We start from the raw sequence: 23,490 nt of genomic DNA on the forward strand, positions 1-23,490 counted from the left end.
TTCCTGTCTCTTATTTCCATATTAGTTTAAAGTTATTTGCTCGAATTAATAACTTTATATTCACAATAATCATTTTGCACAAATTTTGGGAATGAATTATCTCATAGTGTATATGCCATTTATGCTAAACATATCATTTATATAGTCCTAATTCATTAATAGACCTAATAAGTCGAGCAAAAATTTTTCGGTGTGGTTGAAGCACTGCCACGTCAAGTTACCAATTCATACATAAATCACGTAGTTTGGAAAAACTATTGGCCATAATAGTTACAATGTTGCATAGATACTTCATGTAAATTAATAGCACCACATTGCTCACTCAATTGAAGCATCCAATTCATGTACCTCCTTTCGTCTTTATTAGATATCATAGTATATAAATTTCGTACCAGCTATTAGTCACATAAATTAGTGGCATCATGTGGCTCATTCTGTCGTAATATATAACTCAAGTACGTCATTACGTCTTTATTAAATAACAGATACCCTAGTTTATAAAATATGTGGCAAATTGTTAATGTCTTGTTTCAAGTTTAAACAAAATGTCTCAATCATATAAACCAAACAGAGTTGACGTGCGATCTTTCTTTTGCTTTCGATCACGTAAACAACGTCCCGACGCTCTTTTGGTCTCTTCCTTTACCTCTCCACTCCTTCACCTTCACGTGACTCTCTTCACACAGCGCAAAATAAGTTTGTCCCCAGGCAACCACGGGTACGTGGCGTCTCGTCCTCGTTTTTCGGCCCCCAGCCGAAATTTTACAATTTTTGCTCCCTTTTTATACTCTCTCTAGAACTTTATTTTATTTTAATTTTGTTTTTTTCGACGTTGTCGATTTTTCACAGAGTTTGTGTTATTTTTTAACTAATATATAGGGGGTCAGTAGTTGTTTTGTTTCAGGTTTGTTTTGGTTCTCTCCTTGGTCTCTGGGTTTCTCGGTTTTTCTCTCTCCTATCTCCCTCTCCCTCTCTGCTTCTTTGATAAGCTGCTGTTAGCTTTCCATTGGCCAACACCAAAAGGCCAAGAAGGAAAACCTGGGTTTTGTTTTCTGTGCATATTGGTGAGATCCCAGTCCAGTAAAACTCCATCGAGCAGGCAAACATGGACTCTGTGGATCCTACGAGAGCTTTTATCAAGAATGTCAAGCGTATCGTTGTTAAGGTACACCCCCGTTTCATCATTATGTATGTGTGTGTGTCTGTATATATATATACATATACATATTGATTCTGAGTTGTGAAAACAAATATATATCACACTCTGTTACATATTTGGGCCTTTTTTGTTTGTTTTGGTGATGATCGTATGAGGTTTTGTCTGAGCCAATTTGCAGTCCGCTTTTCTGTTTTTTTTTTTTTTTTTTGGTTTTTTGTTTTTATAAATAATATGACTAATATATCAGTTAATATGACTAATATGCTAAATCCCAATATGTTCAATAAAAGTTTAGAGAAAGAAAAAGAAAAAAAAAAGAGAACTTGGGTTGTATAGGATTTTCACTTTCGGTTGATCTGAATCCTTATTTTTGGAAATTGTCGATGATGCTTTTTTGATTTTTATGCCAATTTTCTCACTTGTTTGTTCGGATTTGAAGGTCGGAACAGCTGTGGTCACTCGCGGTGATGGAAGATTAGCATTGGGCAGACTAGGTGCTCTCTGTGAGCAGGTATGTAACTGGTTCCAGAACTAGGAGGAAGATCTCCAATTTTGTTGATTTATATGTACTGTTTCATATTTTAGACTGACTAAAAAAAAATGGTATCTGAGATTGATGAGTGATGACATACGTGAATGGGATATTTGCAGCTTAAAGATATAAATTCCCAGGGGTATGAAGTTATTTTGGTGACTTCAGGAGCTGTTGGTCTTGGCCGTCAAAGGCTAAGATACCGGAGATTGGCAAATAGCAGGTTTATATGCAAGGACGCGTAAATTTCTCAGTTGTGTGTCGAATTTTTGGCATTGAATTCGCGAAACAAAAGTGCCTGAAACAAGTTAATGCCTTGTTTTGCAGCTTTGCTGATCTCCAAAGTCCACAAAATGATTTTGATGGGAAGGCTTGTGCAGCTGTTGGACAGAGTAGTCTCATGGCTCTTTATGATACCATGTTCAGCCAGGCAAGACTATAATCTTCTTGCAGTTTCATTAGGATTACATTTTTTTAATATGTAGTTTCAGACTTGCCCCTCGTCACTTCAACAATTTTGGCTTTCTTTGAATTGCAGCTTGACGTGACTTCTTCGCAACTTCTTGTGACGGATAGCGTTTTTAGGGATGAAGCTTTCAGAAAGCAACTTTCTGAAACTGTGAAGTCGCTGTTAAAACTGAGGGTCATTCCAATCTTCAATGAAAATGACGCTGTTAGTACTAGGAAAGCTCCATACGAGGTATGCAAATCCCCTTGTTCCTATACTTTTTGTTTGAATTTGTTTTCATAGGCCTTTTGATTGGCGTATGGGTTTATACTGCCTATGTTCTTGGTTGTGTGTTGTTCGACATTCATGCTTTTGTCCCTCTCCCACTCTTTTTCCCTTGAAAACAAATCTCATGAAATGGTTAGGCCCGTTTGGTAAGATTTTTGTTTCTGATTTTCGGTTTTTGTTTTTAATTAAAAACGGCGAAGGGAAATTGTGAGATTAAGTGAGAAGAGAGATGATAGATGTAGAATGATTCATAAAATAAAAACTACAAACTAGATACGACAAATAATTTTGAGCAGTTTTATTTTTAAGGTTTTATACATTTCCGTTCATTTCTTCCTCACCTCTGCAATCTCTCGTCTCCCTCGCGACTTTATGATGTGCATTTTCCTTCCATCTCTTTAGCTTTAACAAAACAAATGAAAATTAGAAATGCAAATGTTACCAGACGGGCACTTAATTTTCCTTCTGTCAAAATATACATCTGTTGCTTCTGAATGGAAGTTATGTTTGCAGGATTCTTCTGGCATATTTTGGGACAATGACAGTTTGGCCGGTCTATTGGCTCTGGAACTAAAAGCTGACCTTCTAGTTTTGTTAAGCGATGTAGAGGGCCTCTATAGCGGTCCTCCTACGGACCCAAAATCAAAGTTAATCCATACTTACGTGAAAGAGAAACATCAGGGAGAAATAACATTTGGCGACAAGTCAAGGGTGGGCAGAGGCGGTATGACAGCTAAAGTCAATGCTGCTGTGTGTGCAGCTTATGGTGGAATCCCTGTTGTTATCACTAGGTAAATTCTATCGTCTGCTTGTTTTGATATACAATAACCAGTTTGTATTTTTTTTTTGCCTGTGGGAATCGAAACATTATCTGGCGTATTCATTGGAATTTTCTGGCATACTGCAATAGTTTGTTGGTGCTAAACTCGTTTTGTATTTTATTTACAGTGGCTATGACACAGACAACATAAAGAAAGTGCTTCGTGGAGACCGAATAGGCACTGTATTTCATCAAGATGCACATTTGTGGACTGTAGTTAAGGAAGAAGGTGCACGTGACATGGCTGTTGCAGCGCAGGAAGCATCTAGACAGTTCCGAGTAATTGTCTTCCAAAATTTTTATTTTTTTTTCCTTTTCAATGAAGCGTGAGGTTCCTAATATAGAGATTGAAGTATTCCTCAAGAAGTTGGATATAGAGTAAGTGGTTAAGTTGAGAGATTGAACATCTGATTTGATTTATTTTCCTTGCAGGCTCTAGGATCTCAAGAGAGGAGGAAAATTTTGCTCGACGTAGCTGATGCCTTGGAGGCAAATGAAGGTGAAATTATAGCTGCGAATGAAGCTGATGTTGCTGCTGCTCAGGAGGTTGGATATGAGAAGGCCCTAATATCGCGTTTAGCCCTAAAGCCTGGGAAGGTATGCAGCTTAGTACTTGTGTAGTTGAAATTAAAACCTACATCACTCCGGTTGGATGAAATCTTCTTATTTTGTATTTAATGTGTCTCTACAGATTTCTGCTCTTGCAAAGTCTATACGTAAACTGGCTGACATGGAAGAGCCCATTGGCCGTGTTCTAAAGAAGACCGAGGTCAGGACACTTTTCTTGTTCTTCTGATTCGGTATTAATGAACACATATGTACAGGTTTAGAGTTTTAATGATTTAATTTACACAGAACTAATTGTTAATCGTAGCCCTTTTGATAAACTGTTTTCCCTCTGCACTGGAACTCACTTTTGACAATTTTACAACTGCTCTTACATGCAGCTTGCAGAAGGGCTTGTCTTGGAGAAACTGTCATGTCCTTTGGGTGTTCTCTTAGTTGTGTTTGAGTCTCGACCGGATGCCCTTGTTCAGGTATTCAAATATCCACTCCATTTATACTCCTGACTCCTTAAGCATCTAAGCATGCAGAAATTTGCAGTCTTACAGTCTTGTTTTGGTTATTGACGTTTTCTTGATTTTGTTCACACGGTAGTTTCTTGATCAGTTTACCAACACTTTTCTCTTCCAAATGGTTCAACAGATAGCTGCGTTAGCAATTCAAAGCCGGAATGGTCTTCTGCTTAAAGGTGGGAAAGAAGCCAAGCGATCAAATGCAATCCTGCACAAGGTTTGAGACTCTAGATTCTGTCCTACTATTATTTACAAAGTAAAAATTCAGGAGCATGGTTTTCTCTGCATTGACACGTTTCTAATTTGCGTTGGCTTGGTTACTTCCTTTTGCAGGTCATCAGCTCAGCAATCCCAGAACCTGTTGGTGGCAAACTTATCGGACTTGTGAATACAAGAGACGAGATTCCTGACCTGCTTAAGGTGCGTACAGAAACTTAAAACTGTTTATGGTTTTTCAGAACGATGAATTCTAAAAAAATTGTTTTGCTGCAGCTCGATGATGTGATTGATCTTGTCATCCCTAGAGGCAGCAATAAGCTTGTTTCTAAAATTAAGGAGTCAACTAAGATACCTGTTCTTGGTCATGCCGGTAAGAGAAATAGTATTGGCAATGTAATACCGTACCACTGCAAACTAGAATTACTAGTAAACTGCTGATTTTGATGCACAGATGGGATTTGTCACGTTTATGTTGACAAGTTCGCTAATCTGGATATGGCGAAGCGAATTGTTCTGGATGCAAAAGTAGACTACCCTGCTGCCTGCAATGCGATGGTAATTTCACTTTTTGCTATCCATGACTGATCGTTTATGCACGTCCATTTATTTAGCTGTATCTGACTTTGGAACTTGCCGTACTGCATGTCTTAACATGTTGCACTCTTTCTCAGGAAACACTTCTTGTACACAAGGATCTGTTGAGTGACGATGGCGGGTTTAAGCAGATAATTTCAGAACTCAAAAATTCAGGTATGACACTGTGTGCTTTTCTATCAACAAGCTGCTGGAAAGTTTATAATTGAAATCGAGAAAAATATTTTGATGCCTAACAATGTGATAAACTTATTCATAAGGCCGCGACTAAACTTTTGTTTGTTCCTATCCTAGGACTTCGGAACTATGGTTCTGTTCCCATGGATACAATCTATTTACATTTTTCATTTCCAAACATTGGTAACGACTATAAGTTAACGAAATCAAGTCGGTTGCAGGTGTTAGCTTATATGGTGGACCTAGGGCAGCAACTGCGTTACACCTTCCAGAGACAGACTCATTCCATTACGAGTACAGTTCATTGGCTTGCTCAGTTGAAATCGTTGATGATGTGAACGCTGCAATTGACCACATTCATGAACATGGAAGGTATATACGTTCACATATTTCATCTCTTCCTTTTTCAGGTATCATTGCTGTACTGATTATTTTCCGGCGATTTCTCTAACTTTATTGCCTCTCCTCTCCACATCCCCTGTTTTGCAGTTCTCATACTGATTGCATCGTCACTGAAGATGGTCAAGTTGCTAAAATTTTCCTAACTCAAGTCGACAGGTAAGGATTTTCACGTGTGCAAAGCGTCTTACATAACAGGACAAACTAGAGCATTTCTCATTGTTTCCCGATCCATATTTTCTTTGCGAAAAATATGAACGATATTTTCTAATAATGTGGCCACATATGTTAATGGTTTTACACAAAATTTTCCGAATGTCGCACATCTTGATGGTCATACTATTGCATCAACAGCGCTGCAGTCTTTCATAACGCGAGTACAAGGTTTTGTGATGGAGCACGCTTTGGACTCGGTGCAGAAGTAAGTGCTCTCAAAATAGTTCCGTCTTTGAGTTACATTTTCTTCTTCCACTCATTTGTCACTGATATGGTGGATGAACAGGTCGGGATAAGTACGAGCAGGATTCATGCTCGAGGTCCTGTAGGAGTTGAAGGATTGCTAACAACAAGATGGTATATCAATCCTGCATTACCTTTATTTCTAATTTTTCTTTCTATTTCATTAGAATTTTGAGCATGCTGATTGTTTCTTGTTGCGTGATCATCCTTCGTTTGCGTAACAAAATGCAGGATTCTGAGAGGGAACGGGCATATTGTAGACGCGGATAGAGGAGTCGAGTACACCCACAAGGACCTGCTTAGTTCCTAAACATCTCAATTAAAAGCTTTTGTAGCAGACAACTTACAGATTTATCACCTATGGTCATCTGTTAGCCTTAGTTTTTACATATATCTTATCAAATGACGGCATAGGAGTTCGATTGCTCCGCAGAAATATTCTTATGTATTTGTATTGTCGTATAAAATCGACGGTTATCCCCTTGCCAGAATTTTTATTACCTGGATTGATTAAGGGGGCTTCATGTAATCATCGTCTTAATCATGAATAATTAGAGAGTCTTATATTAATCCTTTGAGTTTTTATTATTTTTGTTCTTTGATCAATACGTGCAGAGAGAAACTTTGAACTTTCCAAGTGCTAAGTGCACTAACTTAAAAACCTCTCTAATTATAAAATAAAGCAGATGTCGCTTTACCGCCGTGATGGAAAACAATCATATCTATACACCATGATACATGTTTGATCTCCACCGCTTTCCCTTTCTCTAAGATCATCTTCAACTATTAGGTTAAAATCTAAAATTTAGGTTTTAAACAATTTTCTTATACAAGGCGCACTAACGCGCCTCACGCCTTTGCACGCAGCAAAGATGCGGCGGGTGGGGCCAACCACTGACAACTTTGTGGGCCACCAAATCTTCCCACTATGACTCTTTGTTGATCTGACAGTGTTGGTGATTTGACCGTTGGTTGATCCAATGGTCTAGATTCAAACTTTTTTTTTTCAATTTCAATTTATAAATACTTTACCTCCAACAACTGAGATCGAATATGACAAATTTAACGGTGAATAAAAAGATCTAATGGTCCAAATTAAATCCAACGGCTAAAAGAATTTATTTTATTTAAATAAAAATGGTTTTAGATTTAGTAATTTTTTATTATTTATCGGAATCTTAATATTGTTATGTTAAAATGTTCATAAAAATAAATTAAGATAATCTACATAAATATTATTTAAAAAAAAATGTTTCCGAAAAAAAAAAATTAGCTTAAATTCATTCTTTAAATAATCTCTAGCTAAAATTTTAAATCAGAACCATTGGAGGAGGAAAACCTTTTTTGGATTAGAACTTAAATTTTTTGGGCTAAAAATTTAGGTTTACACTAAGGGGAAGGGTGAACTTAGCCTTATAATGGGCTAGCAATAATATGGTTCAAATTTGCTTTTGGCGATAATCCAACATAAGACATCTCACTTAAAAGTGAAGATGAATACCACTAGACAGTAGTACTAAGTGACAACAACTAATTATTTAACTTACTAACACTATCGTTTGTCGAAAAAAAAAAAAAAAAAAAAAGAGAAGACAATTATGCTTTAGAAATTTTAAGGATTTTGAAGTGGAAAAAATCAGACTAAGAGATAAAATGGTTGTTATCTCTCTCTTTCAACTTTATCTGATTTTATTTGATATTTTTTTCATTTAAAAGGATTCATATGATATGTGACGACAATCATATTTAGAAGAAGGGCTGGTTTGATGACAAGTAACTGGAAGATATTGATTAACTCATAAAATTCAAGATATGTTTGGATAGGAAATTAAGGCAAGAACTGCAGCACGATGACAGAAAAGGTCATTTAAAAAGCACAATTCCGTTGAAAAAGTTTTAAATTCCGAGGCCCTTGAGGCTGGAAACGATCTGTTGCACGGATACGGAGTCTTTCCGAATCCAACGGACAAAGGAGAGCTTGGGACAATGTAGTTATGAAAACAATGAGGAGGAACTGCATCCTCTGCCTCCCTTTGTCTATTTTCCCCTTCATGCAATGTCATGCCATTATTCACCTTTTACAAATTTAGTTAATAAAAATTGAAATTAAGTAAAAGGGGAAAAGAAAAAGGAAAATATAACACCTATTTTAGCTGTCAGTAAATTTATCAAGTATTTTTGAGTCATCTATTTTGTTGTGAGTCAAATATAATATCAGATAAATCTGCTTCAGTAAGACATACTCTTAACCAGTCTTCTATTTGGTTTAAAAATGTGTCTACTTCTATTGTTAATCCAAATACAACTTGTCCCTAAGTTCAGATCTGACGTCGATCTTCTTTATCATGCTAAACCCTAAAGAAAAACATTTTTTAGCAAATTTATCTATTTTCCCTTTCATGTAATGTCGTGCCATTACATCCTCTGCCTCCCCTTGTCTATTTTCCCTTTCATGTAATGTCGTGCCATTATTCACATTTTATAAATTTAGTTAATAAAAACTGAAATTAAATAAAAAGGAGAAAAAATAAAATAAAAATCTTACACCTGTTTTAGATGTTAGTAAATTTCTCAAGTATCTTTGAGTCATCTATTATGAGTCAAATATAATATCAGATAGGTCTGCTTCAGTAAGACATACTCTTAACCAGTCTTCTGTTTGGTTTAAAAATGTGCCTACTTCTATTGTTAATCCAAATACAATTTGTCTCTAAGTTCAGATCCGACGTTGATCTTCTTTATAATGCTAAACCCTAAAGAAAAACATTTTTTAGCAAATTTATGTTGATATCTCATCACTTCACCTTGAAATATTGCTGCCATTTTAATCTTTTTCAATCTGTCATTTCAAGTTGGATTGGAGCAATGACTGAATGAGATAATTCAAGTAAAATGCTTGGAATTCAAGTCTCTCAAATTTTGTATTAACTGTGCATGAAATCGTTAACTAAGGTGCAAGAAATCGCATCCGGTTTCGTTACTAGTTATCATTCGATGATTCAAAAGGTTTGCCTTGCCATCGTATAGGACGGATTTGAATCATAAAAGCAGATCGTAGTACTACAAATACAAGGTTGATACTGGTTTAAGAAAGTCAAAAACACAAAAAAACAGTTTCTTCCATCTGAAAATGTGGCAGAGAAAGCAAGAAAATTGACAAACTTGTATGGATCAAATTGAATTGAAGAGCTTATATTTCACCATCCCACAGTTCTTCAACGCTTTTATAAGGACTCAAGCTCTCGTGGACTACGAAATCACCCCGTAGGAGCCTTTGCTGCATAACAGACAAGCAAGTTAACGTCAGTAGAAAGTTTTATGTGATAAAATGTGTTGAGGGATGTATTTAAGCATGTGTTATACAAACCTGGTGGAGTCCTGAAATTTTCGAGAAGAGCTCCGGTGGAATGGACCAGTCGAATAAGCTTAGATTTTCCTTGATCCTGCTTTCATTTACACTCTTTGGAAGGACACCATGTGCACCCTGAATGTCCCAACGAAGACATCCTTGCACAGTTAACTACTTGAGTTTCTCGGCAACTTCATTTAGTACAGGATCCTTCAGAACTTCCCTCTTCACCCAAACCCCTGGAGAACCCAGAGGAGAATATGCCTGAAGGGAGAGGAAGACTTTTCGATCAAATAATAAGCTGCTCAGTTTTCTAAAAATTAAAATGGATGGTGAACATTTGAAGTTGGTATCAGATGAATGTTGAACATTCGAAGTGGTATCAGTCCATCTCTGTGGATGATACCTCGAGAAAATCTCACTTCTACTCAATTTTCTTCAACTTTGACCATTTTTAGACATTTGTTTTGGTGTAGAATTATCATTAGAGCTTAGAGATTAGATTTCCAGTCTCGGAAAACTTGACTGTTTCGATTTTTGGTTTAAGTATCACATTTTTGGCTCTAAGGCTTTAAAGAACCATTATATACCCTAAATCATTAAGTTATCAACCCAATCAATAAATGAGATCAAAATTGATGATATTGATTAAAACTGAGGGAGGACGTCCTGCACAGAAAATTTCTCAAGTTGGCATATAGAATTTAACGATAGATGAATCCCAGCAGATTTTCGCAAATTATAAAGAGCCGGTTGTTGCCATATATTGTGGCACTCCACTTGATTTACTGCAGGTGGAACTTTTGCATAAGAAAGGAGGTCCTGCAGCTTCTTAGACGAGAAGTTGCTCACCCCGACTGCTCGCACCTGACCAGATGCGTACAGGCCCTCCATTGCATTCCAAGTCTCTAGAAGGCACAATGAAGCCATGACTTCCTGAGTGAGACCTACTGAGCCCGGCTTTGCACGAAATGGCAGTGTATCTGCAGAAGAATGTTCACCATAACCATTTAAAATTCTTCGTTATTGGAATTCCAAATTCAGGAAGAAAATGTTAGTCTAGCAAAATGTTGAGGTTGCTTATATAAAGTACTAGTTGCATACAAGATATAGATTAATATAATCAAGCTGCAGATCTTCTAAAGTCTTGCTCAGTGCCCTGGAGATATCTTCTGAGGAACGGTCGCTGCACCTGTAGACGTCACAGAGACGGAAAAAACATTATTAAGTTTTCATCAAAGCCTTGTTTGGCATCCAGGATTATAAGTTTTCACGAATAACATAATTATGATTGTTCCAAGTTCTTCGTCAGTCAGAGATACGACGAATTAAAAGAAGGAGAATGAACACATACCATAGCTTATATGGAGAATGAACCTTGACTGCCGCGATGACTGCTCGACTGACAAAGCCCGGTTCAACCTTCCATGTCCCAAGACCAACAGATGGAATCTTAGCTCCCGGATTCAGATCAAAATACAAGGTTTCTGATTTGTTTTCGCCCATAATCTACGCACTGAACATGCAATCAGAACTGAGATGAAACCTACAGTAACATAGTCCAATTATATTATTGAAACTTTGAATATGAATTTCAGACACCAGGTGGGTGATGAACTGGCAAGATTTCGGAGGCAACTCACCTGTGTTTTCTATGTCCAAAAGTTTGTCTTGGAAGATGATGCATGAGCTATGCGTTGGACAGATTTTGATGGCAAAAAATTATGATCTATCATTACTTCCTAACCGTAAAACGAAGAAAAATGACTTCAAATTAGAAGCAAAATGCAGTTTAGGTGACGCACATGCCGAGTACAAAGAGTCAATCTGGTTCTTCTGTATCCTTGAATATTAATGCGGACACACCAATTTGCTACCAAACTCGACCAAACATGTGTCGTACAATAACGTTAGTATTATACGAGTACATTATGTTGTCTTCGGTCACGGTAGGTTGAGGGCAAGGTAGAGGAAGGCAAGAGTTGAGAGCTTTGGTAATTTTGTTGCCAAGTAATGCGAACACCGAGCAGTAACATCCAGGAGAAACACCTTCAGAAAGCACTTTCAAGTGCTACAACGTTATCAAAACCAAATGCACCTCTAATCATTCTAAACAACTTCCAAACACACACTTCCAAATACCATCCAGTTAATACGGAACTGTAGTTGATCCAGTCAATACGTTACAATTCTTAATAGGTATCGAAATACCATCCACGCTGATTAACTAGTTAACAATATTTGACCTACTTCTAATCTTCTCAATCTACCATACTTAACTATTTATTTAACTAACGGTATCAATAAGAGGTTCTCAAACTGATACAGCTCCAGGAAACAGCTCCATTTCTTTTCGTTTACTACTGAACAACACGCTTGACGTTCTTCAACCACATCAGGAACTCTTTGTTGTTTTTGTTCCTCATGTAATCATACAAGAAGTCAGCCATGGTGTGCTTGATCCCTCGAACCTCGAGATACTTGTAGAAAGCATTCTGCAACTTCTCATCCAAGTCGCTAAGGAAAAAAAAAAACAGAGCACATCAGAACAGAATGAAGCCATCATCAGAATCTACGCAATGCAAACAAAAGGTATGATCCACTGAGACAAAGCTTACGGAAATTCAGGTCCATCATAAGCATAATCAAGCTCTTTGGAAGAAAGCTCAGGCTGCTTGACGGACAAGCTATCGATTGAAATCTCAGTTTCAAAGACAGAAACACCAAGCTCCAGTTGCAGTCCATTCGGTTTGGAAATGCTCACAACCATCGGAATCCCAGGGTCTTCCCACTCGTCCTCATCATCTGTGGAAAAACTAGGAGTATCGACACATACTTGGATGGATTCGCCTTCAAATTCTCTTTTGAGCAGAATGGTTTGGTCTCCAGGATTGTCCACTATTTCAAAAGGAAACTTCTCTGGGACCTCCTAAAGTGTGAAGATCATACAAATAAAAAAAAATTACCCAACATTCAATTACTAAAAAAATTTAGAGCCCGTTTGGTATTCAATCCAGATACAGTTATAACTCAAAAACAAGTTATGAGTTTTGAGTTTCAAACTCAAATTCTTGTTTGGTTGGCCTGTTTTTCAAAACTGAATTTAAGAATAACTTAAAAAGAATGCCTAACTACCTCCAAAAACTCTATAGCCCGACTCTCACCCTCTACTCACTCATCTCTCTTTGTGATCTTCGCTGCCAGCGTCGATTTGGGTCCACCGCCGGCGTCGATTTGGGTCCGCCGTGGCTCCATTTAGTTTGCCGGCGGGGAAGGTAGTTGCCAATGAGATCCTAACTTACTTCCCTGACCAAAGACTGGGACTTTCCTAATTTTAAGATCTAAAACAGTTTCTGAGTTCAATACCATACAAATTTTTGGATTTTGAAAAAAAAAAAAACCTGTTTTCAAGAGATGTTCTTTTAAGTTGTTTTTAACCAAACGAAAAAAGAACGCAACTTTAAAGTGAAAAACAGCAATTTTGATACGCTTACGGCTTTTCTGGGTTTCACGTCAAGGGCACACTTGATCTCGGACTCAAGGACTTCGACCAGACTTTGTTCGCCGATCGGCTCCACGGCGGTGGCCGTGGAGAATCGATGAACTGGAACAAAGCTTCTCCGGAGGAGCTGTGGGCTGAAAGCAGGGACGGTGGAGATCGAGCGGTGAAAGGTGGGTGCAGATCCGACGGCGCGGATGGAGCGGACGGCGAGGGCTAGGGCGGAGTAGGATGGCCTGCGGAGCATCGAGAAGAGAGCCATTTGAGGTCCGGCTATGGCTGAAAATTTAGTTGGTTTAGGGTTTTGCAATTTCAGCAGGGTTTTGTCTTTTTGCTTGGGGTTTTAGGAAGATGCAATATGTAATGTAGTACTGGGCTATGGGCCTATGGCTTTGGAATTGGAATTGTAAAAGAGAAGACGTGGGCTTCACGCATTAAATTTGAGCGGTGTGTTTCTCATTAAGCACTTAAATTTAAATTACTTTTATATTGCCCTTAATAAACAGTAACTGCCTTTTGCATCTCCACTGTTGCACTTGAATAGCCCTAACAATAGGCAATAAAATAAAAATATTTTTTTCACAAAACTTGTCCAATGTTGTAGATTGGTATTCTGTGAAAATGCAAATTTGTCCAATTTGAAGGCAGCATCCACACCTGGACCTGACCTCTGATTTGGATTTGGCTTTTGGTGTTTTTGCTCCTTTGAATTCCAAGAAATGAGAGTAGGGTTGAGTACGATCTAGCAAACGTTAACCCCAGAGGCGATGAGCGTCTTAAACCACTCGATTACAGAAGCGGGTCGATGGAACCACGGCCAGACGACGCCGCTACACGTGGCAGCAACCCTTTTGTCCTCCCCCACCGGCTTCCTCCGCCAAGCATGCATCAAATCTCACCCCAATTCCTCCTACCCTCTGCAATGCCGAGCTCTGGAGCGGTTGCCCACTGCCCAAAACATGAGTCTCGGCATGGAGCCCCCCATTTCTAATGCTCTCATGGCCACCTTGAAGCGAGCTCAGGCTCACTAGCGTCGCGGCTGACCCGTACAGCAGCAGCAACCTCTATTAGCCGTCAAATTCGGTTTCGTCGGAACCCAAGTCTCCGTGGCCCTCAAAAAGCGTGGAGACGTCATTCTGACGTCAGCCCACGTTAGATTGCCTTCGGGAGCTCGGGCCGGCATGAATCGACAGGCCTGGCACTCGAGCCTGCTCGGGCTCCCTCGTCAGCCAACGCTGGACTTCCTCCCTCGGGCAATCCAGCCCTGTTCCGGAGTCCATCCCTCGAGCAGGAGCTCCCGCTAGAGCTGCTCTTAAAGAGTGTGTGGGAGGTAAAATGGATGTGTGGATAACACCATCCAAACGAAGATTTTATTATGCAACAAGATTTTGTTCGTCAGACATTAGTTAGTAGGAGCCAAATTTGAACAACCAAAAATCCTAGGGTATATATTACACAGGAGCATACCGAAATATTCAATGTAAAAGAGCCCATATGTAAACATAAGCTTGAGCTCAGTTCTGTTTGTGTATATTTGGCAAAACTCATTTCGCTACATTCATACAGGCCGGAAAAAAATCCAAACTCTTTACTTTGAAGAAACTGAAAAATTGCTTCAAGATTGTCTTCCATTGAAGCACTCATCCGGACTTCTAAATTTCTCCGTCCCACAATTCCTCAAGCGTCCTGTAGGCCCCATACGTATCATGAACAAATTGAGTCCCTCTAACCAATCTTGCCTGCATAGTTGAACATCAAAGCAAAACTTAGGAATTAGGTGTAAAGAAAATCAGGACACTTCCGGTGCTCCGAAAACAAAACGAGCTCTAAGAATAATGCAAATGGAAGAACAGAAGTTGGATATTTTAAGGTGGAATGTGTTTCTTGCTTTAGACCCAGATGATGAAATTAGATCTTGGCAAGGATAACAATAGCAAAGCGAATAGAAAACCGACTACAGTAACTACTAGCCTGCTGAATCTCAGAAAGCTTGGCGAACAAGTCCTCCGGGATAGACCAGCCAAAGACATTGAAGTTCTCCTTGATCCTTGTTTCATTAGTACTCTTGGGAAGAACACTGTGCCCCATTTGCAGTCCCCACCGAAGAGCCACTTGTGCAGGAGTTTTGCCTAGTTTTTCTGCGACCATGAGAAGAATTGGATTCTGAAGGACGTCACCTTTGATCCATGATGTGCCCGGAGAACCCAGTGGTGAGTATCCCTGAAAGAAAAGTATGCAGTTACTTCAATTTTCAAGCTAACTTGCTGACTACGTAAATTAAATTCTTGCCCAATTATATAGGTAACTCCCTCAAGAAATGTCAACGAAATAAGAAATTTGGCACTGAAAATGTCATTCAATATTTGCATACTCACCTGTAAATGAACTCCCCTGGATTTACAGAAAGAATGTAGCTTGCCTTGCTGCCACGAAGGATGACACTCCACTTGGACAGCAGCTGGAGGAATATGTGCCACATCCAGCAAATCTGACAGTTTCTTCGTAGAGAAATTGCTCACGCCAATAGCTCGAGCCTTACCCGAATCGTAGAGGGTTTCCATTGCTCTCCAAGTGCAAGGGATATCTGGTTGAACCAGGTTTTCGGGATCAAAACTTGCTGACCCCTTCTTCAACCGGACTGGCCAATGCATCTTCAAATTTTCAGCAGGTCATTAGTTACAGCTGAGTAATGCCCACAAAGGTATAACAAATTCAACACAATAATGCTAATTATCTATAATTATTCCCCGCTATCTTATACCTAGATACAGGCAACATAACCAGACTGAAAAAGATAATTTTGGAAGTAATTTCTATCTTTCAAACAAATTCAAAGATGGCAGGCAAACAAATGGAAATTGTAGTCTTTTAAAGGAGCATTGGTTCCAAGCAGTATTACACCTTCAATTTGGCATTGACTTGCGCCGAGCTTAACAGAAATAACTAGAGAATACGCTTCGAACAGGTAACACTTACCAGATACAAGTCAACATAATCAAGCTGCAAGTCTCTCAAAGTCCTGTCCATTGCCGCTAATACATCTTCTGGTGCATGATCTGTACACCTGCAGACCATCTAGTATTTTAGAAACTCGAAATTAAGCAGACACTAAGGGTTAGATAATGCCAAATCATAACTGAACAATACAATTTATAACTCATTGTATCTGCTTGTCAACGAAATTAGCATTAAAAATTGAAACAAACCAGAGTTTGGAGGTAATAAACAAATCCCCGCGCTTCACCACGCCATCTTCAAACAACTTCTTCAGAACCAAACCAATCTACAAGAAATAAAAACTACATCTTTGTCACATTCAAATCGCCAGAATAAAACATTAATAATCCAAACTAGAATCGAATACGCAAGCCAATGACCACTTAGCAGATTATGAGTTCGAATATCATGGATGACGATTGATGATTAATAAAAAAAAAATGGAAAATGCGAGTCATAAGGATACCGGCATATAATCAAACTTACAAAGGTGGATGCAATCAATTAGGTTAGGGAAAGTTTACGTTTTGGTTGAAGCAATTTTAGAAATGAACAAAAACATAAAATAATTAATGGAAATTAACTAAAAAATTAATGTAATAATTTATCCAAATTCAACTCAAATCACCTCCTTCTCATTGCCATAGCGTTGAGCACAATCGATATGGCGATATCCTGCCTGTAAATTGTTAGAAAAGTCACATTTTGTTAGTGAGATCGAAAAATGATAAGTTCACCAAATCAAAGGTCGAGATTGATCAAAACTGAAAGCGGGGAAAGAGGAAGACCTTGATGGCCGCGGCCACGGCGTCTCCGACGAGGCCAGGGCTCGACTGCCAGGTCCCTAACCCTACTGAAGGGATCTTAGATCCGGTGTTCAACTGGAAGAAACGAATATCGTCCGCCATTTCCCGATTTCTCAAAAGATCGAGCGATGTGGAATGGAGCAGTGAACAGCCACTTGGCGCTCTGTTTATATTTTTTTTGTTTTTGTTGGGGGAGGGGGGTGACGTGGGAATTGGAATTAAACGAAAGGCGATTTTGGTTTCTTTCTTTTCTTTTTCTTTTTTTTTTTGGATGGATCGTAGAGAACAAATATGAACAAAACAAAAAGGGGCCACCCAAGCTAACATTAAAAAAGCCCAACCAAAAGGCCGAAGTTTGATATAGAGCAAAGAACTTTCCAGATTCCTACCACCGCCGCAATAGTTCTTCCCGATCAACCCAATTTGATTTCCACAATAGACGCCGCAATTCCAACCAAGCAGCACTGGAGATGAAATGAAGTAATACCCCATCGCCTAGCCACAAACGCCGCACCGATCTCAGCCAGAAATTGATAGAAGTCCGTAGGATTACCACGAACAACACTCGAGCCGGTGTGACCACCCGAACTCTACACACCCTAAATCGAAAGATCGCATCAAAATGCGTTGAAATCTGACAAAAGACCGGGTCGAAAGTGGTCGAAGAAGATGGACGCCCATGTGGCTTAAAGGACAAGGTTAATCGGGAAGGATGGATGGGGGAAAAGGTAGCAAAAGGAGCGATAGGAAAAAATAGAAAGAAAAAGGACAAATTTTCCACCGGCCACTACCACGGCGAGGGCCGACGGCGACGAAATGAACAGATGGGAAGCTATTGGTGGTTTGGTCGGAGGAAAATTTTGAAATCCAATTTTTCCCCAATCTCTTTTTTAATTGAAAACTAGCCTCTTGCCACATATTTGGCAATTGCCTTTTTTTTTAATTGTTTTTTTAAAATAATATTTTGAAAAATAATGAACATAACAATGCTCACTTTCATTACGTGACTTTTCTTTTGAAAAATGTTATTCACATTCATTTTTATTTCTAAAAAACTTTGTTAATATTTTTTCATTGATTTTCTTCAATTCATTCGATCAGACGGTCGAAAATTAAGTTTCACTTTCTCCCTTTATATATAGATTTAAATTTATACTTTTTTTAAGTATTTTTTTATTAAAATATTCTTTAAAAAATAATGAACGTAACCCCCCACATACGTGATTTTTTTTAATCTCTACTAATTAATGAAACATTCTTTGTCAACCAAAAGATGGTGAAAAGACAAATTAGTTTTCTATCACACAAAAAAAATGATGGGCAATAATGTAATTTCACAGGTCCAAATTTTACTATTTTTTATTGAAACCTCACCTACCGGTGGTGTTAAAATACCTTCAATATAAAAAAAAAAATAAAAACAAAAATGAAAACCTCCCACAACCCCCCTTCTCTCCTTCTCATTTTCTAAAAATATGTGTTCATACACACAAAGTGTATAGGCAAATGACAATCTTAATGGAAGAAGGGGAATTTAGAGATTATGAAATCTTCAAATTGTTTACCTTCTCCCTTTATACATACATATATATAGATTAAGGTTAGCTATATGTATGTAGTCCACCAAATAATTAAGAAAAATCACCCACCAGTAAAGAAAATAGGGAAATTGTTATCAATATATTGATGATATAACTATCAGTCACGGAAGACTAAAAAACTCTTGAAAAACTGATCATTTTGGTCAATTTCTCAACTCTTATTGGATGGCATGTATGAACTTTGATCTAAAATCAATTGGTTGTGAGATACTCAACAAAATCCAAAAACTAACAAAATAATTACCAAACATAGATACCGTCAAGCCAATGCTGAGCAATAGGCAATCAAGACAAGCAAAATGCTGAAAGTTGCAAGTAGCGTAATCAAGCTAATCGTTATTTAGGACATCAACGGTCACACTAATCATAATCTATTACATAAAAAATGCTCCCAGAATCTCTTCCACGAAAGCATTCATGATTCATCGGCCTCTCTAGAATCTAGATTTCACCGTCCCATAATTCCTCTAAAGTCCTGTAGGGGCCAAAAGTGTCATGAACATATGTGGACCCTCTGATCAGTCTTGCCTGCATAATTTGGAAATCAATGTAGTTAGTTAGGAGAAAACACTACATAGCAATTATCAGTGCATGATTCGCTCGGGATACCGCAATAATGGCATCCTCCTTGAAGGTTGGTTAGGGTACTGACAGCAGCGAGAATAGAGAATCAATTCCGGTGACAACTTACCTGCTCAATTTCAGAAAACTTGGCGAACAAGTCATCTGGGATAGACCAGCCAAACAAATCAAGGTTCTCCTTGATCCTCGCTTCATTAGTGCTCTTGGGAAGAACACTATGACCCTTTTGCAGCCCCCAACGAAGAGCAACTTGTGCAGGAGTTTTGCCTAATTTCTCAGCGACTGTCACAAGAATCGGATTCTTAAGGACTTCACTTTTGATCCATGTTGTTCCAGGAGAGCCCAGTGGGGAATATCCCTGAGAGCAAAAATATATGATATCTCCCATTTAAACACGCCAAAGTAAATTAGATAAACAATTACCCAAGTACACACAGGTATGTCGTAACTACTCAAGACACAGACAATGCAATTCGGTATTTGCGTACTCACAGAAAGGTGAACTCCCTTGGATTTACAGAAAGAATGTAGCTTGTCCTGCTGCCACGAAGGATGGCACTCCACTTGGTCGACAGCAGGAGGAACACGTGCGACATCCAGCAAATCTGACAGCTTTTTTGTGGAGAAATTGCTCACACCAATAGCTCGAGCCTTTCCCGAATAATAGAGTGTTTCCATTGCTCTCCAAGTTGCAGGGACATCAGGGTCAATAACGTTTTCAGGCTTAAAGCCTATTGATCCCTTCTTCATCCGGACTGGCCAGTGCATCTTCAAAATTTTCAGCAGGTTCATTAGTCACAGCTTAATAACTCCAACAAAATGCCATAATGAATTCAAGATGAGGTTAATTATCTGTGATTTTATCCTGATAATATATAGCAAAATGCAGGTAACATAGCCAGACTCGGAAGGAATATTGGCATTTGAAGGTTAACTTATAAGATCATAGTACGGAAAATAGATGACCAGTCCACTCCTTCAAAAAGACCTCCGCTCTAAGTAAATTTTACAACAAAATGTGTACAATTCATATCAAACTCTAACAGGCATGACTCGAGAGCAAGATCTAAACAGGTAATACGTACAAGGTACAAGTCAACATAATCCAGTTGCAAGTCTCTTAGAGTCCTGTCCAATGCCTCTAGTACATCTTCTGGAGCATGATCAGTATTCCTGTGGACAAACAACCGAAACAGTCATTCCATTTCAGGTTGGTTTGGTATTGCTGTGCTTTGAAAAAAAAAACAGTATTATAGTGTTTGGTAAATTTTTATGTAAAACAGCTGTGACTGTGAAATGACCAAAAATGGTATAATACTAGATGTGCCATTAATTTAATTTTCTTAACAAATAAAGGTGAATTACTAAATATATTTTATTTTTAAAAGAAAATTATTTATAAACTTTATCTTAAACATATAATCCAACGTTTAAAAAGAAATTATAACCCAACATTTAACAAGAAATCATAATCCAACATTCAACATATAATCCAACTTTTATGCTGCTTCACATTTTTAGCTTTTTTTTCAAAGCTCATTTGTGCTGCTTCACGTTTTCAGCTTTTTTTTCACCTAAAACTGTGAAAATAAGTTGTTTTTAAGTGTTTACCAAACACCTTTTTAAGTTCATTTTTTTTTAATACCCTCTTTTTATAAAAGGACCTCAGCATCAAACTAGTACTTCATCACGTCCTTCGAGATCTAGTACTCAGTTAAATTAGCATTAAACAAACCAGAGTTTGGAGGTAATCCACAAATCCTCGCGCTTCACCACACCATCTTCAAACAGTTTCTTCAGCACCAAACCAATCTGCAGGAAATAAGAACATGTTGGTCAAGCCAAATTCTGGTAACCACTCCAACATCTTCAAAGAATGAGTCTAACATGAATAATTTCATCTTTTATCTGGACTTGAATATCTAGAAATGCCCGTAAAGTAACTGAATTTAAGAGGTAATGCAAGGCAATTAATCCGCTCAGGAAAAAAAAAAATTATACAGTTACTTGGAGCAATTTTCTTAACATGATTAAACACATAAAGACGAATGCCGCTCCTTAATGAAAACTGCAACAAATGTTTGGAGCTCGTTTGATAACAATTTCATTTTTAATTCCTTGTCTTCTTTTTAATACTGTTACAGATAGATCCGTCCTTCATTTTTCTCAACTCTTTTTCCGCATGGCACATGTATTTTCTCTCTATCTCTACTTAAAAAATCGTGAAGTAAAAACTAAAAACGAAATAGTTAACAAACGAGAAATTCGTTTAGTAAAAAGCAGTTGCAATTACCTCCTCCTCATTGCCGTAGATTTGAGCACAATCAATATGCTGATACCCTGCCTGAAATTATTAAAACCACAAATTCACTTATCTTCCACAAACGTTCGAATTTTCAGTTAGAAAAACACAAAATAATGAGTAAAGCAATGGAAAGAAAGTACCTTGATGGCGGCGTGGACTGCGTCGCCGACAAGGCCAGGGCTTGCCTGCCAGGTCCCCAACCCTATCGACGGGATCTTAGCGCCGGTGTTCAGCTCGAAGAAGCGAATGTCGTCCGCCATTTCTCCGGAGCTAGAGAGTGAAATGTACAGAGAGAGATCCAGATGAAAAGCGACTTCAAGCTCGTTTGGATGCACTTAATAAATTAAATGATTGAAAGCGGTAAAAATGTTTTAGGAATTAATTTTTAATAAAATTGCAAGTAAATTTTGAATAAAATATTTGAAATATTTTTTAAAAGAAGTACAAGTTATGTGTCTTTCAAAAAATATTTTAAGTGCTTTTGAAATAGAAAGATATTTTATCCAAAAACTTTAATTTTAGAAGCATATCTAAATGAGTTCTGATGTCGGCGGAGAGAATCGGATACGTCATCGTTTACGACCGTTTGACAAGGGACTGTTACTTTTTCCGTTTTCCGGAAGAATGTGGTTAGTGCTCTACCGGTCCCGGTATCTGATGGCACCGGGATGTCTGAGCCGTTGATATTGGTAGCCGTAGATTTTGCGTAGTGAAAGCCAGTCATCGTGGGGCTAAGGGTAAGACACGTGGTGGAGTTATCAACAAGCTATTTCTTTGCGTTTTATTCAAGACCTCAAAAAGTACGTCCATCTTTTACTAGGAGTCTCTACAATTGGAAGGGAAAGGATGTATGGTGAATTTTCGAGGTGTGTCGGAGTCAAACAAGTCTTTCCCAAATTAAATAGCTGAAATCTTTGCCGTTGATGGTGTGTTTACTTTAATTCATTGCGTTTTGAATTTAAATTATATATACTAAAACCCAGTTGGGTTCCAGCACTGTTCAGAAATAGTAAAAGGGCGGAAATGCCCTCGGTTTCTTCCTTGCTTCCCGTATTGTTTACGTTTTGCTACAGTATAAAGTCCATTTTACCCTCATTTGCCACGCGTGTACTTCGCGAACCGCAACCTTTTTCTTCTTCTGGATTCTTCTTTCCATCTTTCTCTCTCTCTCTCTCTCTCTCTCTCTCACACCCTTTTGTTTCTCTCAAACCTCTCTTTGCCTCGCTCGCTCTCCGATCTCCAGAGAACCTCTCTTTGCCTCACTCTCCGATCTCCAGTTCTCTCTGTGTCTCCTTTCTTCCAGAAAACAGTTAGTCAAATTTGTTCAGATCTTTTTGTCGGGGGCTACAGATGGCAGCGCTCTCTTGCTGAAAAATAGTGGTCTCGATTTAAAGAAAATTTGAAGCCCATAAAAGATCGTGTTTCCTGCTGCCGATTTGGTGTGGGTAATTCTCTGCTTTGAATGTTATGTGCTTGGGAGTGTAAATTTGGATTTATAAATGGGTTTTTTTGTTCAAATTTTTTGGTTGTGATTTTGGGGATTTTGTTTGTAGCTTCGGATTCTGGGTGATGATGGTTAATTTGGTTTTGCTTTCGGTTTCAGGAGATCGGGTTTTTCGAATTTATGACTTTTCTTTGAAGCCTGCGAAGACCTCTGTGTTTAAGGTGAGTGCTTTTGAAATTCCAGGGTTTTGATTCGACTTGCAGGCTGAGGTGTGATTTTAGATATGAAATTTTCAGGCTTCAGATCCCTTTCCACCGTTACTACCACCAATTCACCCATACCTCAGCTTTCTTTCCACGATTCCTCAAAACGTTCATATCGGTACGTACACTCAAGTCCGATTCTATTTGAAAAGATCGATTATTTTCCTTCTTTCTTTTTTTTTTTAGCAAAAAGCACCATCTTTGTCTAATTTTTTTGAATTTTTCTCAGGAATTCTGGCCCATCGTTGAGATTTTCTGTATGGGTTTTGGTTCTTTTGGATTTGGAAGGAGATGGAGATCGGAGTTCGTTGCTATCATCTATTCAACTTAAATTTTTGGGGATTTGATTTGAATTTCTGGGTAGGCAAGTGTCACCTTTGTTCAACTTAAATTTAGTTTTTTTTTTTTTCCTCAAATTTATTTGATGGCATGATTTTTTGATCCTTACTAAATAGTTGTTAAGAAATGTTGAA

At 38.2% G+C, this 23,490-nt stretch overlaps 4 protein-coding genes and 1 pseudogene across 7 annotated transcripts; 1 reads left to right on the forward strand and 4 right to left on the reverse strand.

The window, feature by feature from the left end:
* The first annotated feature begins 788 nt into the window (after positions 1-788).
* Positions 789-6,752, forward strand: LOC137744829 (delta-1-pyrroline-5-carboxylate synthase-like). Of its 4 annotated transcripts, none has more exons than XM_068484634.1 (20): positions 789-1,165; positions 1,599-1,670; positions 1,811-1,914; positions 2,019-2,121; positions 2,230-2,391; positions 2,929-3,218; positions 3,376-3,526; positions 3,680-3,844; positions 3,939-4,016; positions 4,195-4,284; positions 4,406-4,540; positions 4,657-4,743; positions 4,816-4,912; positions 4,994-5,097; positions 5,214-5,292; positions 5,535-5,685; positions 5,803-5,871; positions 6,067-6,133; positions 6,215-6,285; positions 6,403-6,752. In XM_068484634.1, the coding sequence occupies exons 1-20, from the start codon at positions 1,106-1,108 to the stop codon at positions 6,479-6,481; spliced, it is 2,214 nt and encodes a 737-aa protein (XP_068340735.1). In that variant the 5' UTR covers positions 789-1,105; the 3' UTR covers positions 6,482-6,752. The 4 variants fall into 4 exon arrangements, with proteins under 4 accessions (XP_068340735.1, XP_068340736.1, XP_068340737.1 ...); XM_068484635.1 differs by having other exon boundaries at positions 791-1,165; positions 2,941-3,218; XM_068484636.1 differs by having other exon boundaries at positions 792-1,165; positions 4,454-4,540.
* A 2,609-nt stretch (positions 6,753-9,361) lies between these two features.
* LOC137744835 (NADPH-dependent aldo-keto reductase, chloroplastic-like) lies at positions 9,362-11,026 on the reverse strand (annotated as a pseudogene).
* Positions 11,027-11,652: 626 nt separating this feature from the next.
* Positions 11,653-13,363, reverse strand: LOC137744836 (uncharacterized protein At2g39795, mitochondrial-like). The gene is made up of 3 exons (XM_068484644.1): positions 13,015-13,363; positions 12,139-12,449; positions 11,653-12,037 (listed from the first exon to the last, which is right to left on the reverse strand). The coding sequence occupies exons 1-3, from the start codon at positions 13,279-13,281 to the stop codon at positions 11,881-11,883; spliced, it is 735 nt and encodes a 244-aa protein (XP_068340745.1). The 5' UTR covers positions 13,282-13,363; the 3' UTR covers positions 11,653-11,880.
* A 1,179-nt stretch (positions 13,364-14,542) lies between these two features.
* Positions 14,543-16,977, reverse strand: LOC137744834 (NADPH-dependent aldo-keto reductase, chloroplastic-like). Its single transcript, XM_068484643.1, has 7 exons — positions 16,805-16,977; positions 16,645-16,695; positions 16,226-16,302; positions 15,996-16,083; positions 15,395-15,670; positions 14,991-15,239; positions 14,543-14,758 (listed from the first exon to the last, which is right to left on the reverse strand). The coding sequence occupies exons 1-7, from the start codon at positions 16,922-16,924 to the stop codon at positions 14,672-14,674; spliced, it is 948 nt and encodes a 315-aa protein (XP_068340744.1). The 5' UTR covers positions 16,925-16,977; the 3' UTR covers positions 14,543-14,671.
* Positions 16,978-18,652: 1,675 nt separating this feature from the next.
* LOC137744752 (NADPH-dependent aldo-keto reductase, chloroplastic-like) lies at positions 18,653-21,639 on the reverse strand. Its single transcript, XM_068484546.1, has 7 exons — positions 21,451-21,639; positions 21,299-21,349; positions 20,741-20,817; positions 20,091-20,178; positions 19,498-19,773; positions 19,115-19,363; positions 18,653-18,951 (listed from the first exon to the last, which is right to left on the reverse strand). The coding sequence occupies exons 1-7, from the start codon at positions 21,568-21,570 to the stop codon at positions 18,865-18,867; spliced, it is 948 nt and encodes a 315-aa protein (XP_068340647.1). The 5' UTR covers positions 21,571-21,639; the 3' UTR covers positions 18,653-18,864.
* Positions 21,640-23,490: the final 1,851 nt, after the last annotated feature.

Source organism: Pyrus communis, chromosome 9, assembly GCF_963583255.1.
Source record: "Pyrus communis chromosome 9, drPyrComm1.1, whole genome shotgun sequence".
Taxonomy (NCBI): Eukaryota; Viridiplantae; Streptophyta; class Magnoliopsida; order Rosales; family Rosaceae; genus Pyrus; species Pyrus communis.